The sequence below is a fragment of the Sus scrofa genome, chromosome 15 (genome assembly GCF_054392235.1).
Source record: "Sus scrofa isolate SSC_HxYL_T2T_F1_AM1 chromosome 15, Sscrofa_HxYL_maternal_Yorkshire_Landrace_v2.0, whole genome shotgun sequence".
NCBI classification, from domain to species: Eukaryota; Metazoa; Chordata; class Mammalia; order Artiodactyla; family Suidae; genus Sus; species Sus scrofa.
The window spans coordinates 52,865,582-52,879,118 of NC_139397.1; the positions used below are offsets into that span (position 1 = coordinate 52,865,582).

The window sequence follows — 13,537 nt, forward strand, 5'->3', positions numbered from 1 at the left end:
CTCTAAGTTGTGTTTTAACTGCTTCAAAGACATCAAGTTTATTTTATACATATATAAACAGTAGTTACATTCTTTTGTGTTTTTAATCAATCCTGGAAATATTTTTATGCATAAAGTAGGGAAAAAAATCATAGAACTGTTTAACACATGAAAACAATAGCGGTGTAAACTAATATTTGTCTAAAACCTAAATTTGAATGATTCAAATGCAATTCTTTTTTTTTTTTTTTTTTTTTTGTCTTTTTCCATTTCTTGGCCTGCTCCCGCAGCATATGGAGGTTCCCAGGCTAGGGATCAAATCGGAGCTGTAGCCGCCAGGCTACGCCAGAGCCACAGCAACTCGGGATCCGAGCCACGTCTGCAACATACACCACAGTTCACGGCAACACCGGATCCTTAACCCACGCAGCAAGGCCAGGGATCGAACCCGCAACCTCATGGTTCCTAGTTGGATTCGTTAACCACTGAGCCACGACAGGAACTCCTCAAATGCAATTCTGTTATTCTTCAACTTCAACAAGGTTCTATACCATAATATTAATTGACTTAATTCTTCATAGAATTATGCCATTTGACTATGTTAATCTGTATGTGTCTTACTATGAAAAACAAAGCAATTTTTTAAATTTATAAATTTCATTATTATATTTAACATACATAAAACCCAAATAAGATGAACTTGTTTTACTAATTAAAGATATTCATGTGACTAACAATGTTGACAAGTTATCTTGCAAGGTTGACTATGCCCTTAGGGAAGAAGTCTCATTAGCAAATGATTGTAAAAGCACCAGAAAAAAATTTGCCTATAAAATTTACCAGATGGTTAACAAAATTGCCACATTGAAATGAGTTGTATCTTGTGAAAATATATGATTTTTATGTCAGTCAAAACCAATGAAATATATATACATATTTCTATGAAGGCATCCGGATGTGTTCAGGAACATGGTTGCATTAGAGCAATGACTGTATTTGGTTGTTGTTATAATAGGAACATTGACACTTGCTTTATGCCTTTAAGTTAAAAGGCATTCTGAATACAGTAAATGCTTCACAAATTATTTGTAAAATTTAGGCTTCATATTTAATGAAGATATATTTATTGACAACTCTTAAGTACTTATTATATCTTTGTAACATTTGTACCTAAGTAGCTGAAAAAAGCACTTTAGTTTTGAATTTAAATACCATATAACTGCTATAAGTAGTTATTTAGATTTTTAAGTATTTATGTATTTCAGGTCCTAAATTTTAATAAATACTGCAGTTAAAGCCAGATATGACATAGTTACCTGCTGAGATGAACACCAGGCTTGTCCCTAAAACCACCACTGAGAAAACAATCTCTCTCCCTAAATTCTGGGTCAAAGTCATCAGAGATGTAAAGGGCTGAGCTGTGCGTCTGGGTTATTACCCTGCCTGGAAACCTAGAAAAATCACTTGGACCACTTAGGAGGATGATTATCCACTTGTAAGAAACACTAATTGCAATAAACCCCAGGATTAGTATTAAAGGGGAGAGGGAAGGTTTACTAATTAGCACAAACAGCATAATCCCAGAGGCTTCCATTCCCGTGATAAGCGTTCTGCCAGTTGATTGAAGTTTCTGTTCCTATAGGGGCTGCTGTAGCTCCTAGAAAAGTCCATTGCTTCCTTCTGTCAAAGCTCCTTTGTGAAGAAGATGGCCTTCTTTAGATTTGCCTAAAGTGTTGGCTTCTATGACACAACTTTCTTAAGAACCACTTGAGCTACCTCCTTCGACAATAGCCCTACTTCCTTCATTTCCTTAGTCACTGTGAATGAAGCTTCCAGACTGCCCCACGTTTTCACAGCTCTCCATGATAACCACAGGAGTCTTGGGAACTTACCATAGTCAGGCCATGAATGATCAGCTTTTTCAGGATATTGAACACAGGGTCAAGAGAATAGAGAAACTTATTATTTTACCCAAATCTAATCTTTTTCTCTGGATGTTTCCCCAGCTGAGCTTTGGAAGAATTGTTTCTAAAACTCTTTCCTAGTGAACTATATTTCATAGCTTAAAAAATATTCTCATGATTTTCTAAACACACTCCCAAGAAGTAACCTATTTCATCAGGGCTCTCTTTAATTTCTTTTACTAAATATTATCTATCCAGACATGTAAGATTAAACAAGAAAGTCTCTGGAGGTAGAAATTCTAATAAAACTGTCTATGCCTTCAAAAATGCAGAAAAATGAATAGAGTTTAGGTGGAAATTGACAAGAATATCATGGGACTCAACCTTAATAATGCTATCTTAGAAGTCAAATGACACTATTAATGAGGTATCATAAAAACATGACAAAATGGCCAAGGAAATATGAAATATAATCAGTCTTTCAGGATATCAGGCTGCTTTTGCTTCCCTTCAATAAAAATATGGGGCATGGCAGCAACCAGTAGGAATTTTTTTAATCTAACTAAATGGATTGCTAAACTCTACAATGAAATTCCAAGTAAAGCATGATTCTTTTCCCCCACAACTCAGTATCAACAGAACAGATACCTTTGTTTTTTTTAAATGCCTTAAGTAAAGCTAGTTATAGAAGTGGACAAGACTTTCTCTGGGGCACAGTATAATAGTAATTGTCACTCAGAATAAATTGTTCTTTACGAATATAACACACAAATAGATAATAGGCAAACTAGTAGTGCAGCTCTTTTCATTTCTAGGGAGGACAACATAATACAAGGTAGATTCACCATTCCTACAAAATTTATGAGAAAGAATTCTTGTCATGGTGACTTATGTTTAACTTTAACTGAAGATTATTTTTTGCACATTCTATACTAATTAAACTGAGTTTGTGTTTTCAATAGTACCTGGCACAGGTGTTGAATAAATGGTTGTTGAATCAAATTAAAAAGTACATTCTTCAGCCCAACTAATGAAAGACACCACTTTAATTAGTATTGAAATCTATCCAAGACTAGGTGATTGTACCCCTTTAGAGGATGGCAAGAGGTGGTGGCGTCAGTTCTCCAAAGCTTTTCCTGGTTCTTTTTTCACGTTTCTCATAGGTTTTACAGAGTCAAAACAATGTTTCCCAGCTTGCTTCACGTGAATTTCTTTCAGTGGACTGTCCCCATGACCTGCATTGGGTGGAGTATTTACATAAACAAGATTAAAATCCATTTGTGGTTAGGAAATAAGTGCACAATCCTCCATGCTTCTAACATATCAGACATTCACAGGATGACTGGCCAGAGGCTGAGCACAGGTTTGTCTAAAGCCTGGTAAACAAAATATTGAGAGCCTGAATTATCAGCGTCGGAAATAAAAGACCTGAATGCCACCGACCTCCAAAAGTTGTCAGCACAGCCTAAAAATACCCAGGGCTTATTTTGGTGCATCTGATACTGAATATGCCTCAACTATTTTTAGATGTTGCTTCAGAAAGCAGCTGAGGCAACAGGGCCATAATTTTCATAGCATTTAGATTTGGCAAATATACATAACTTGTAATTCAGTTTCTAGAATTCTGCCCTGAGACTTCCAAGCTGGCTACTCACACTCTCTAGGTCACTCAGTCCTAGTATAAGGGGCCACTGGTAACCAAGAAATCTCTATTCCATCAGCCCATTATTTAGCTAGATGCTAGATTTAGATAAAACAAGAGAGGAATTTAAGTGTTTTAAAAAAGGCAAGGTAACAGTCAATCTTAAAATTAGCTTTCACCCCTTGCCCCCACCCTGTGATTTCAGTGCAGTCTTAGGTGCTATGGCCTCTCCTCCTCCTGATAACCTGTTCTGTTAGCTACCTTCAACTCATCACTCTGCTCTTCTCAGAAACCACCAGATCAGAATCCCTTTAATAAATGTGGGGGAAATGACTGAAAGCTTAGTAAAATGGCTCTCATCTATGTAATCACCAAAGTCAGACCCACATCCTTTAACAGTATCTAGGACAGGCCTGAAAGAAGAAAAACAATAAAAGCGAGTGTGTTCCTTCCTATCCTGACCTGCCCTGTCCAGTCAGGACCCCCATCAGCTCATCAGCTGTTTTGAAATGGAGAGGAAAAGCCCTTGGATGAGAAAGGGAATCATGAGAGAGCACTGAGAGGATTACTAGGGGCAGGAGTCATTTATAGCAGTTCCTGTGTAATTAAAAATATAAAAGCAAGATTCCATTCTACTGTTTTTTTGTGGGTTTTTTTTTTTTTCCTAAAAACTCATGTGCAAGCCTTGACAATTTTCTGAAAAGATAACAGAAATAGGAATACCCCATAGCAGCTCAGATATCAGTAGGCACCTTTTTCTACATGGCACCTTCCATCCATTTGTTACATGGGCAGGAGGCATTGCTGTGGCTCAGAGCACATTTAAGCCTTTCCTTGCAGATCCCAGAGAAGGTGGTTCTGTCCTTTCCCATCCCTGGTCAAGTCCCTTCAGTCCTGAGGGGAAAAAGACTGGCTGGTGAACCAAGAGGGTCCTCTCAGTCTCCTCCCTGGGCCTCTCGGCCCCTCAGAGCCCCTGGGCCCATGGCCCAGCCCACTGGAATGTCTACTGCAAATACCCCTGATGGAAGGAGGGTGAGGCAGGGGAGGCAGAAGATGACTTCCAGAAGTGAAACTGTGGGCGTTTTTCCCCCATTGGACCAATGAAATTCACTTCTGGTGGATTCTGTGGTGCTGAGTTCACTGCCTCAGGCATTTGATGAGTTAGAGGGGTGTGGGTTTTTTGTTTGTTTTGGGTTTTGTTGGGTTTTTTCTGGTTGTTATTTGTTTGTTTGTTTGTTTTGTCTTTTTAGGGCCTCACCCACAGCATATGGAAGTTCCCAGGCTACAGGTCAAATTGGAGCTATAGCTGCTGTCTATACCACAGCCACAGCAATGCAGAGCCCTGTATTGTGAGCCAGGCAGTCCCTATGTTGTAACTCAGAAGCAGCCTTAGACAAGGCACAAGAGGGACTGCCAGGCTGTGTCCCCATACAACTGCATTTATCAGCATGGGAATTTGAAGTTCATTTGATTTTCATGTGTCAGGAAGTAACTTTTTCTTTTGATGTATGTTTTCAACCATTTAAAAATGTAAAAACCACTCTTAACTCGCATGCTCTACAGAAAAAGTCAGGCAGAGACAGATTTCAGCCTGTGCTTGGCTATAGTTCACTAGGGTTTAAAGGCTTTTTGAATTAACAGGATTTAAACTTGTGGCTTTTTGTCATTCAGGTGATTGGGAAGTCTTGGTAGGCAGGTTGTCTAAATCTGCCTTCGGACTGATTCATCATCCAGCTGCTGGAGAACTGAGTTTTGAGCTCTGCCAACAAGCTTCCCCTGTTTCAGACTCACTTTTTTAAGGAGAAATTGAAATGGCTCCTTTAAGAGTAGGCAGTCAGGGACACCTGTATAATCAGAAGAGTTTATTCTTTATCACCTTTCTTTACTTGGCTAGCAAGACTATTCCTTTCCAAATATTTAATATTAGGTAAAAACATTTGAAAAAGTATTCTTAGTAATTGCGGATTGATTGCTATTCTCAAGCTCTGTTCTCCCATAACATTGATATAACCAATAAAGTTTTATGCCATCTATCAAAAAACACAACACACCAACTTACTACGTCATTCTCGACAAAGCCCAGAACAACACTCTAACTATTTTGAAAAATTTAAGTGAACAAAGGAACACCAAAAAATCAATTTTAACAAGTAAAAATCTTAAAAAAATCTTACGAGAATCAGGAACAACTCTTTCCCTTGAAATGACTGCCTTGTATTTGCACCCAGAGGCTTGAGCTGGACGGTGACCAAGAGTTAATTCTCCCACTGTTGGTTTGACCTCAAACCATTCTATAAAATATAAACACAAAATTGTTCGTTAAAAATTCATTATGGCCCTTGTCAAAATAAGATACCACAAATTTAAATTAAGCAAATTTAGACATCTGCTGGATCATATTCCTAAGGGTGGTGTGAAGACGCAGGTTAGTAACCCTCTCCACCAATGGGTCACCTCTCTGATGTGCAAAATAGTTGCTTTAAAAATGTTACTTTAGGGGTTCTCACTAAGGTGCAGTAGGTTAAGAATCTGACTGCAGTGGCTCAGATCACTGTGGAGGCATCGGTTCTACCCCTAGCCCTACCCAGTGGTTAAAGAACCGGGCTGGGTCTGGGATTCAACCCTTGGCCCAGAAACTTCCATATGCCTTGGATATGGCCATAGGAAGAAAGTTACTTTAAAAACAATACCCTTATCTTCCTATTAGGTTTGGGGTAAGCTTTTAATCAATAATGTGTACAGAAAAATGAACAAATCATATGTTTACAGTTTGATGAATTTCTGGAGTGAATACAAACCTGGGGTGCCATTACCCAGATCCAGAAATAGTACACTACTAGCACCCCAAACTGCCTCCTGTCTCTCCTATTCAGTCCCCTAAAAAGAAAACTGCCTTCTATCATCATAGGTTAGCTTTACATATTTATATATTTCATATAAATAAAAGCATACAGTATTTTATTTCACAAACATTTTTATACTATACAAATAGTGACAAAATTATTCCATGTTTCTCATATTTCTTACCAAACACAGCACTTGGGCATCAGTTTCTCTGTGCTTCTGAAGGTCACTTACTTCTCTGCAGCTCACTCTCACTGAGGCTCGAAGACATGTCTAAGGTTATTTCTATTCATAAGCCATAGCCAGTGGTATTTATGCTAAATACCACTCTGGGCAGTAACATTCCCAGAACTGTAATTATCGCAATTAATTACTTTGGCTGCTTAAAATCAGAACACTCAAAAATCAATGCTGGTAATAACATAATTCTATTCAAGAATCTGAAGGGTTAAGGGGTCCATGACTAAAGAGAAACTGTGTTCCAAAGAAGACAACAGAGCAGTGTTAGCTTTGCACTTAGGTGGACTTTTAACCTGAAGATTAAACAAACAGAATTTGTTTGTGTTTCATTCTAGAAATTCCAACAAGAACCAATGAACAGATGTAATAGATTAAATGTAAGCAAACATCAGGTATAAAAAAATAATGATACCTGGTTTGTGGTTTTAAAAAAAATAACTTGACAAAACTAAAATGGTGAACAATGAAAGAACTTAAGTGGGGTAGAGGGCTGGCAAGGAGTGCTCATTGTCCTAGTGTTTAAAGTACTTACGGTTTGAGGAAGAGAGTAAAGATATTAGTTTTAGACTAAGAAAAATATGCGTGTTAAAATTTCTAGGGTAGCACTTTCTAGAGTTGAAATTTATAATTTTCCAAATAAGTAGAGGAGATTAGTCTTTGGACAGTAAGTTATGACTGAATTAATAACAATTAGTCACAGTAAATGAAATTACAACAGTCCATGCAACAAGGAATAGTGGCAGGCTTTTCCTTCATCTGTGTTCAAGAATAGCCTCGCTGGAGTTCCCACTGTGGCAAAATGGGATCCACAGCTTCTCTGGAGCAATGGGACACAGGTTCGATCCCTGGCCTGGCACAGTGAGTTAAGGATCTGGCTTGGAAGTACTCAGTTCGTTATTTCCGAGGATAACTTACGTGGATTCAGTTTTCTGCTCAATTTTCTTTGCAACATTTGTAAAAGGAAGAGGAACTCTACTTTAAGTTCATTGGTGAGCTTGTTGGGGTTGCCTATTAATTCTGATAACCTAATGTTATCTTTAATAGACTTTGAAGCTGTCGACCTAGGAACCAGGGGCAATTTCATCTGGTAACTGTAGTCTGTGAAATTCACGAGGTCATCCTGAATACTTTTAATTCTGGACACAAAAAAATAAAATAAAATATTGTTTACAAGTCACATTTTAGCAATAAGATTTCTTTCTTTCTTTCTTTTTTTTTTTTTTTTTGGCCACACGCATGGCATATGGAAGTTCCCAGGCTAGGGGTCAAATCGGAGCTGTAGTGGCTGGCCTACACCACAGCCACAGCAACTCAGGATCTGAGCCATGTCTGTGACTGACACCACAGCTCATGACCCTTAACCCACTGAGTAAGGTTAGGGATCAAACCTGTGTCCTCATGGATGCAGTCAGATTAGTTTCTGCTGAGCCATCATGGGAACTCCCATTTTAGCAATAAGATTTCTACTGTCACAACTTTAATATTAAATTGTATTACTAGAAAATTCCAAATAACTCACTCTCGATGTGTTAACAAGGTGTACACCTCCTGTATCAGTATTTCAGGTACTCCAGCTTTACAATGAATAGTTCCGTGGATTAGTTCTTTAGGTAATTTAAATTTTTTTCTTGCCAGGAACTTTAATAGAAGAAAAAAAATATTTTCACCAAAAAAATTCTATAAATATCTCTAATTACTTTGAATTCACTTTCACCCCCTATTTGTCCTCCATTTATATTTTGAGGTTTAACAAGTTAATTATTAAATGATATTATTACTCAGCAAGAAAATCAACCATGGTCTCCCTCTCCGACTTGAAATGAGTATGCTGTTTCATAGGTGACACATAGATTACAGTTTAATAACCTTTTTAATACAAGGAAATAAATGCCACCTAGCGGCTTTGGGTAACTAGCACCCAGTCACTAACACACATTTCAAGAAATCTAAGACCTCAGGAATACACCTCTTCAAATACAAACTTCTCCAAAGTTAAAAGCATCGGTAACTGCTAATTTACCTTTTCCAATTGTGCCCAGTTATCCAACTTGACTTTTAAAGAAGTTCCATTTTGAAAGGATGACAACTTAAGGTCCCAGGGGTAATGTATAGAGAATATTTCTGCGATCAAGAAGCCATTGGAAAAATCCCTGATCCATATCAATAAGGAAATGAAATAAAATGTAGTTACATATATATATATATAGTTTGTATTATTTTGTAATCAATTCACACCCATATAATATTCAATACTGACGACAAGATAATTATAAAAGTAGAGTCTGATGCATCCTTGCTTTGAGGAGGCCTTGCTATGGGGTAGTGATTGAGTAAGATTAGACACACACCAAAGGCCATGGTGTTCTTTTTATGAACCCAAACTATTAATTCATATTGAATTTTCATTTTAACAAGGCCCCCAGGTGATACCACTGGGGGCACTGAACATTTCAAGCATGTTTTTCTTAAGGAGTGCCTAAATCAGTAAACCAGAGAGAGCCCTTGCCTGCAAAATGAAAGTCATCACCTTTATTTTTAAGGAATTCAATTTGCATTCCCAGTGCAAGTATTAACTGCCAGTTATGCTCAGAGAGGCTTCAGTTATAAGGAGCAACTTTTTCAATCCCCAATAACCTTCAAACCAGATGCTATGGCTAATAAAAAGTAAACGGATCCCCACTAGTACTAATGTCCAGTGTCCCTGAAAAAGAGCCTAGGTTATTTTATTTGGGGGTTGTCACCAACGCATTCTATATTAGCTGAGTCTAAAACGGAATGATAGAATTGATTGAATAAATGAAATGCTTCACCCTTTTGCAGATCAGCTCCCTAAGGGGGCGAGTGTGTGAGTGTGCTTGTGCGTGTGCGTGTGACGAGTGAAGGAGTAGAGCGGGCAAGGCAATCCCAGGAAAGCCCCTGCGTTACTGCGGGGTGGGCGGCGCAGACCAGGAGACTGCTCTGCTCCGGCGGATGCGCCCGCCAGGCGGCCAGGGCCCGACCGCTCCAGCACCTGCTGATGTTCCTAGGGAAGAAGCTGAGATCCAGGCCCTGGAGCCAGCGCAGAACCGACGGAGACATGCGGGAGCTCTTCGGTGGTTGTGGATAGACCAGCCACTTCTTAGGCCTCTCTCGGATGGGAGCTGCTGGACCTGGCGCAAGTGACGGTGACTTGGGTAAGGCAGCCGCCGGCAGCTTCAAAAGCCTTTCTTTCCGGCTGGTGGCAGCCATGTCGCTTTCTGGGTTTCTATGGCAGCATCGGGGGCGGGGCCTCGGTGGGGCGGGGTCTGGTGTTGGCGGGGCCTCGGCGCAGGCGCCCTGGGCCTCATGCGTACTCCACTTCACTACCCGACGCTCTTGGTTGGGCACGCACATCCCTGGCCCCACTGCGAGGGGACGTGGGTCCGGGGAGCTTCGACATGGCCCGAGCTTTCAATCTCAGTTTTAATGGGCCTGAAGCGTAACCAATTTAGAGCTACCCACCCTCACCCCGCCTTCCCTTAGAAATTGACATTTTGAATATTGTGGTTTCTGCTCAGCTGAAGGCTTGTTGCAGTCAAGCATTTTGAGGAAGTTGTGAGAACGTTTCAGAGGACAAAGACAGGTTTTGTTTGGAAATTGGAAAAGATAGGGCTTTTGTTCCAAAATGCCAATGTAAAAAAAAATCTTCAAAAATAAAATGAATAAATGCTTTATGTCTACACAATGTAATTTACCAATTTCCTTAATTATTACATTATATTCATAAAAGTTACATGGTATTTGAAAACAACTTGTAAATTAGATTTTCACACTTCACAAAGATGCCTCAGGATGCATGATGTCATTCATTAGACAAATATTTTGAGTCCCTACTATGTGCCAGGCCCTAATCTAGTCACTTGGGATTCATCAGTGAACAACACAGAGGGAAAAAAAGATTGCAGAGCAAGCATAGATAATTATAAACTAAATATTTACACAGCAAAGTTGTTAAAATCTTTTAAAAACTTTTACAGCAGAAAAGTAGATATGTAGATAATATGTGTAAGTAATATGAAGATATGTTACTATGCAAGATGAAATATGGGATAGATATATAAAGAGTAGAGCTGTATATTGTCGAATGCTTATTCGTACACATGTTTATTAATAAAGTAAACCAATGTGAGTGAGTCTGTATTAGAAAGACAAAAATGAAGCTGTACAGTGTTTTTTCTTTGTCCAATGTAGTTTTTCATTTGTTGAATGGACTTATTTTGAGGAATTACTGTCCTCTGCTTTGCTGTGTATAAGATCTTCACTATTCAATACCTAGCTACTAGCCCCATGTAGCTATTCAGTTTTAAATTAAATAAATTTAAATAAAATGAAGAAGCGTAACACTGGCTACATTCAACAGCTCAATAGTTGGGTGGGGCTGTTAGCTACCACATTGTACATCACAGAGACTGCACTATCTTTGCAGAAAGTTCTTTTAGGCAGCTGTACCCTAGATTATTTATAGAAGGTACAGAGATATATAAGTATCTGAAAAAAAGATCATGTACTCTGAAAAGCTCTGCCATGGTAAAAAATATATTGGTATCAGGAAGGAAGCAAATGATTTGGCCTGAGAGAGCACAGGAGTCCTCAGAGGAGGTGACCTTTGATGTGTATCTTGTAAAGCAGTATTTTGAATGGGTTAAGACACAGGCTTTGGACCACCAGCTTTACTTTTTATTATTTATGTGATTTTGGGCAAGTTATTTTACCATTTTTTATTTGTAAAAGATGGAAATAAATAGGAAATACCTTACAGGGTTGAGATGAGGATTAAGTTGACAAGTTAAATGAATGAAGAGCCTGGAACAGTGTGTGCACATAATAAACACTCAGTACACATGAGTGATGCTTCTAAGACAGTTGTGGAACTCTATGGAATGAAGAGCGGAAGGAAGGAATGGTTGCACACAGAGTGACTTATGTGAGCAGAAGCAGACAATATGATCTATGATATAAGAGTTTTTTTGGTTTGGGGTTTTTTTGTTGTTGGATTTTTGTTTTGTTTTATTTTGTTTTGTTTTGCTTGGCCATGCCTGCAGCATGCAGAAGTTCCTCAGCCAGGAATCAAACCTGAGCCACAGAAGTGACAAAGCCAGATCCTTAACCACTATGCCACCAGGGAACTCCTATGGTAATGAGAGTATTTTTTTTTAATGAATTTTAGGAAATAACAAATAACTGATTAGGGTTAGAGAGACTGTTCATGATTTGAGCTAACCCAAGATTTAGGTGGTAAATGGCTTGAGAGGTAGGTTAGGAACACAGATTGAGGCTTGACTGAAAACAGTCTTGATAAGGAGCTAGAATTTTTATTGTAGCAAATATGCCAATTGCTAAGCAAATAGATCTCTGTTTCATATACATTCATACAGGTTCTGCCCCCTGGAGTTGGAACTTAGTCTGATTTCCCCTTTGCTGAGTTTTATCAAATTTGGCCAATGGGGGGAACTGGAGAGTGAGACTAGGAGGCCAGATGAAGGGAGAAGGACTGTTCAGATCAATGTCCCCAGGCCAGTAGCAGTTGGTGCCAGAGTCCAACTTTTTTTTTTCATTCCTGGAGCAGTTTTCATCATTCTCTCTCAGAAGTTTCAGCGACCACTGAGAAGGGCTGGCACTCAGAACTCCAAGGCCCCGTTTTAATCTAGGACCTACCCATCCACCCCTTTTGTGAGGGACTCAAGAATCAGTACCCGCTGTGCCAGCGCCCCTTCGAAAGTCAGTCTGTAGGACTTTTCCTCCAAGCTCCAGCTTCTGAGAACTCCAGATCTCCAGCACTCAGGGGTCTCTCTCTTTTCATCCTGTGTTCTTGTTTTAGTCTTTTAACTCTTCAGCATCTGCATAACCATTTCCTTCTATTAAATTCTGGTTGAATGCATGGCATTACTTCTGATTTCTGGCTGAACAATACATGGCTTCTTACCTGTAATGAAGTCTCCCTTTACCACTAGCTCATCCACACCTTCCTGAGGCAGCTGCGGGACTTGGTACAGCCAGATCAGCAATGTCAGGGAGAAAGTAGACCAGCCGGATGTTTTTGTGGGAGGTCAAGACACACAGAAGCCTCTGCTGACCTCCTGGCAGAGAGCCAGAAAATTGATTTGACCTACAGCAAGATGATGAGCGTGCGCTGCTGGTCCTGCTAGATAAAAGCAACAAGCTTTTGATGGTTCTTGTATATATTTTTACAGAGGGTAAAAGTACTTTGCAGATCGATAGCAGCAGAACAATTGTTAGGGCTAGTGGCAGTGTATGCCAGTCAAGATACCTCAAAGGGAAAAGGAGCTGGAGCTGAAGGTACCTCCTGGCTGAGTTGACAATAACTCACAGTCATCCTCTAAGACCCACCAACTTCTGCTTAAGCCAAATAGCCATCCAAGCCAATAATTGTTGTTGATCTATCCAAAATGTCAGTTTTTTCCATATGGGGGAAGGAACAGACTGGAAATACTGCCTTGGGCACATAAATGACATGTGGACAGATGGTATCACTAGTTCCTTTGTCTACAGCATACCTCCCCCTCTCAAAAAAACCCAAACTTTTTCTTTCTTTCTTTTTGGAGCCACACCTGTGGCATATGGAAATTCCCAGGCTAGGGGTCGAATCAGAGCTGTAGTCACTAGCCTACGCCATAGCCACTAGCCTACGCCATAGCCACAGAAATGTGGGATCCAAGCTGTGTCTGCAATGTACACCACAACAGCTCACAGCAGCACTAGATCCTTAACCTGTTGAGCAAGGCCAGGGATCAAACCTGAGTCCTCATGGATATGAGGTGGGTTTGTTACCTCTGAGCCACAGTGGGAACTTCCAAAACTTTTCTTTTTTAAAAGCCAGATGTAGGTTGCTAAACCTGTCTTTTTCTGGGTTCGAGAAAATGTGTCTTTCGCCCTTTAGTCTAGTTCGGGA

General features: G+C 39.6%; 2 protein-coding genes and 1 long non-coding RNA gene across 11 annotated transcripts in view; 1 reads left to right on the forward strand and 2 right to left on the reverse strand.

Moving 5' to 3' along the window:
- The window catches only part of WDR17 (WD repeat domain 17), a 117,249-nt gene extending 106,963 nt beyond the window's left edge, over window positions 1-10,286 (forward strand). For 2 of the 4 annotated variants that reach the window (XM_084999917.1, XM_084999915.1), the window contains one exon: window positions 9,636-9,782. The gene's annotated coding sequence lies outside the window, so the exon portion shown is untranslated. Of the gene's footprint in view, window positions 1-5,196; window positions 7,787-9,635 lie in introns of those variants that run through there. The other 2 variants (XM_084999889.1, XM_084999909.1) reach the window with 2 other exon arrangements.
- SPATA4 (spermatogenesis associated 4) lies at window positions 13-9,847 on the reverse strand. Of its 6 annotated transcripts, XR_014828751.1 has the most exons (7): window positions 9,620-9,847; window positions 8,630-8,759; window positions 8,129-8,247; window positions 7,525-7,745; window positions 5,700-5,816; window positions 4,278-4,419; window positions 2,912-3,118 (listed from the first exon to the last, which is right to left on the reverse strand). XR_014828751.1 is itself a non-coding variant. In XM_005671667.3 (6 exons), the coding sequence occupies exons 1-6, from the start codon at window positions 9,835-9,837 to the stop codon at window positions 3,000-3,002; spliced, it is 924 nt and encodes a 307-aa protein (XP_005671724.1). In that variant the 5' UTR covers window positions 9,838-9,847; the 3' UTR covers window positions 13-2,999. The 6 variants fall into 6 exon arrangements, 3 of the variants coding, with proteins under 3 accessions (XP_005671724.1, NP_001171394.1, XP_084854212.1); XM_005671667.3 differs by lacking the exon at window positions 4,278-4,419 and having other exon boundaries at window positions 13-3,118; XR_014828752.1 differs by lacking the exon at window positions 4,278-4,419 and having other exon boundaries at window positions 1,065-3,118; window positions 6,553-7,745.
- Window positions 10,287-11,915: 1,629 nt separating the features above from the next.
- On the reverse strand, window positions 11,916-12,766 carry LOC110257112 (uncharacterized). Its single transcript, XR_002339354.2, has 2 exons — window positions 12,551-12,766; window positions 11,916-12,464 (listed from the first exon to the last, which is right to left on the reverse strand). It is a non-coding gene; the product is annotated as an uncharacterized LOC110257112 (long non-coding RNA).
- Window positions 12,767-13,537: the final 771 nt, after the last annotated feature.

Bases quoted from the DNA above. Each gene is read 5' to 3' on its own strand.
- SPATA4 (XM_084998086.1), bottom strand. From the start codon at position 9,837: ATGGCTGCCACCAGCCGGAAAGAAAGGCTTTTGAAGCTGCCGGCGGCT. The intron at 7,746-8,128 runs GTGAGTTATTTG...TTTTGTGTCCAG, and splicing joins ACCTTGTTAACACATCGAGA to AATTAAAAGTATTCAGGATG. The intron at 5,817-7,524 runs GTAAGTTATCCT...TATATTTTATAG, and splicing joins GAGCAGAAAACTGAATCCAC to AATGGTTTGAGGTCAAACCA.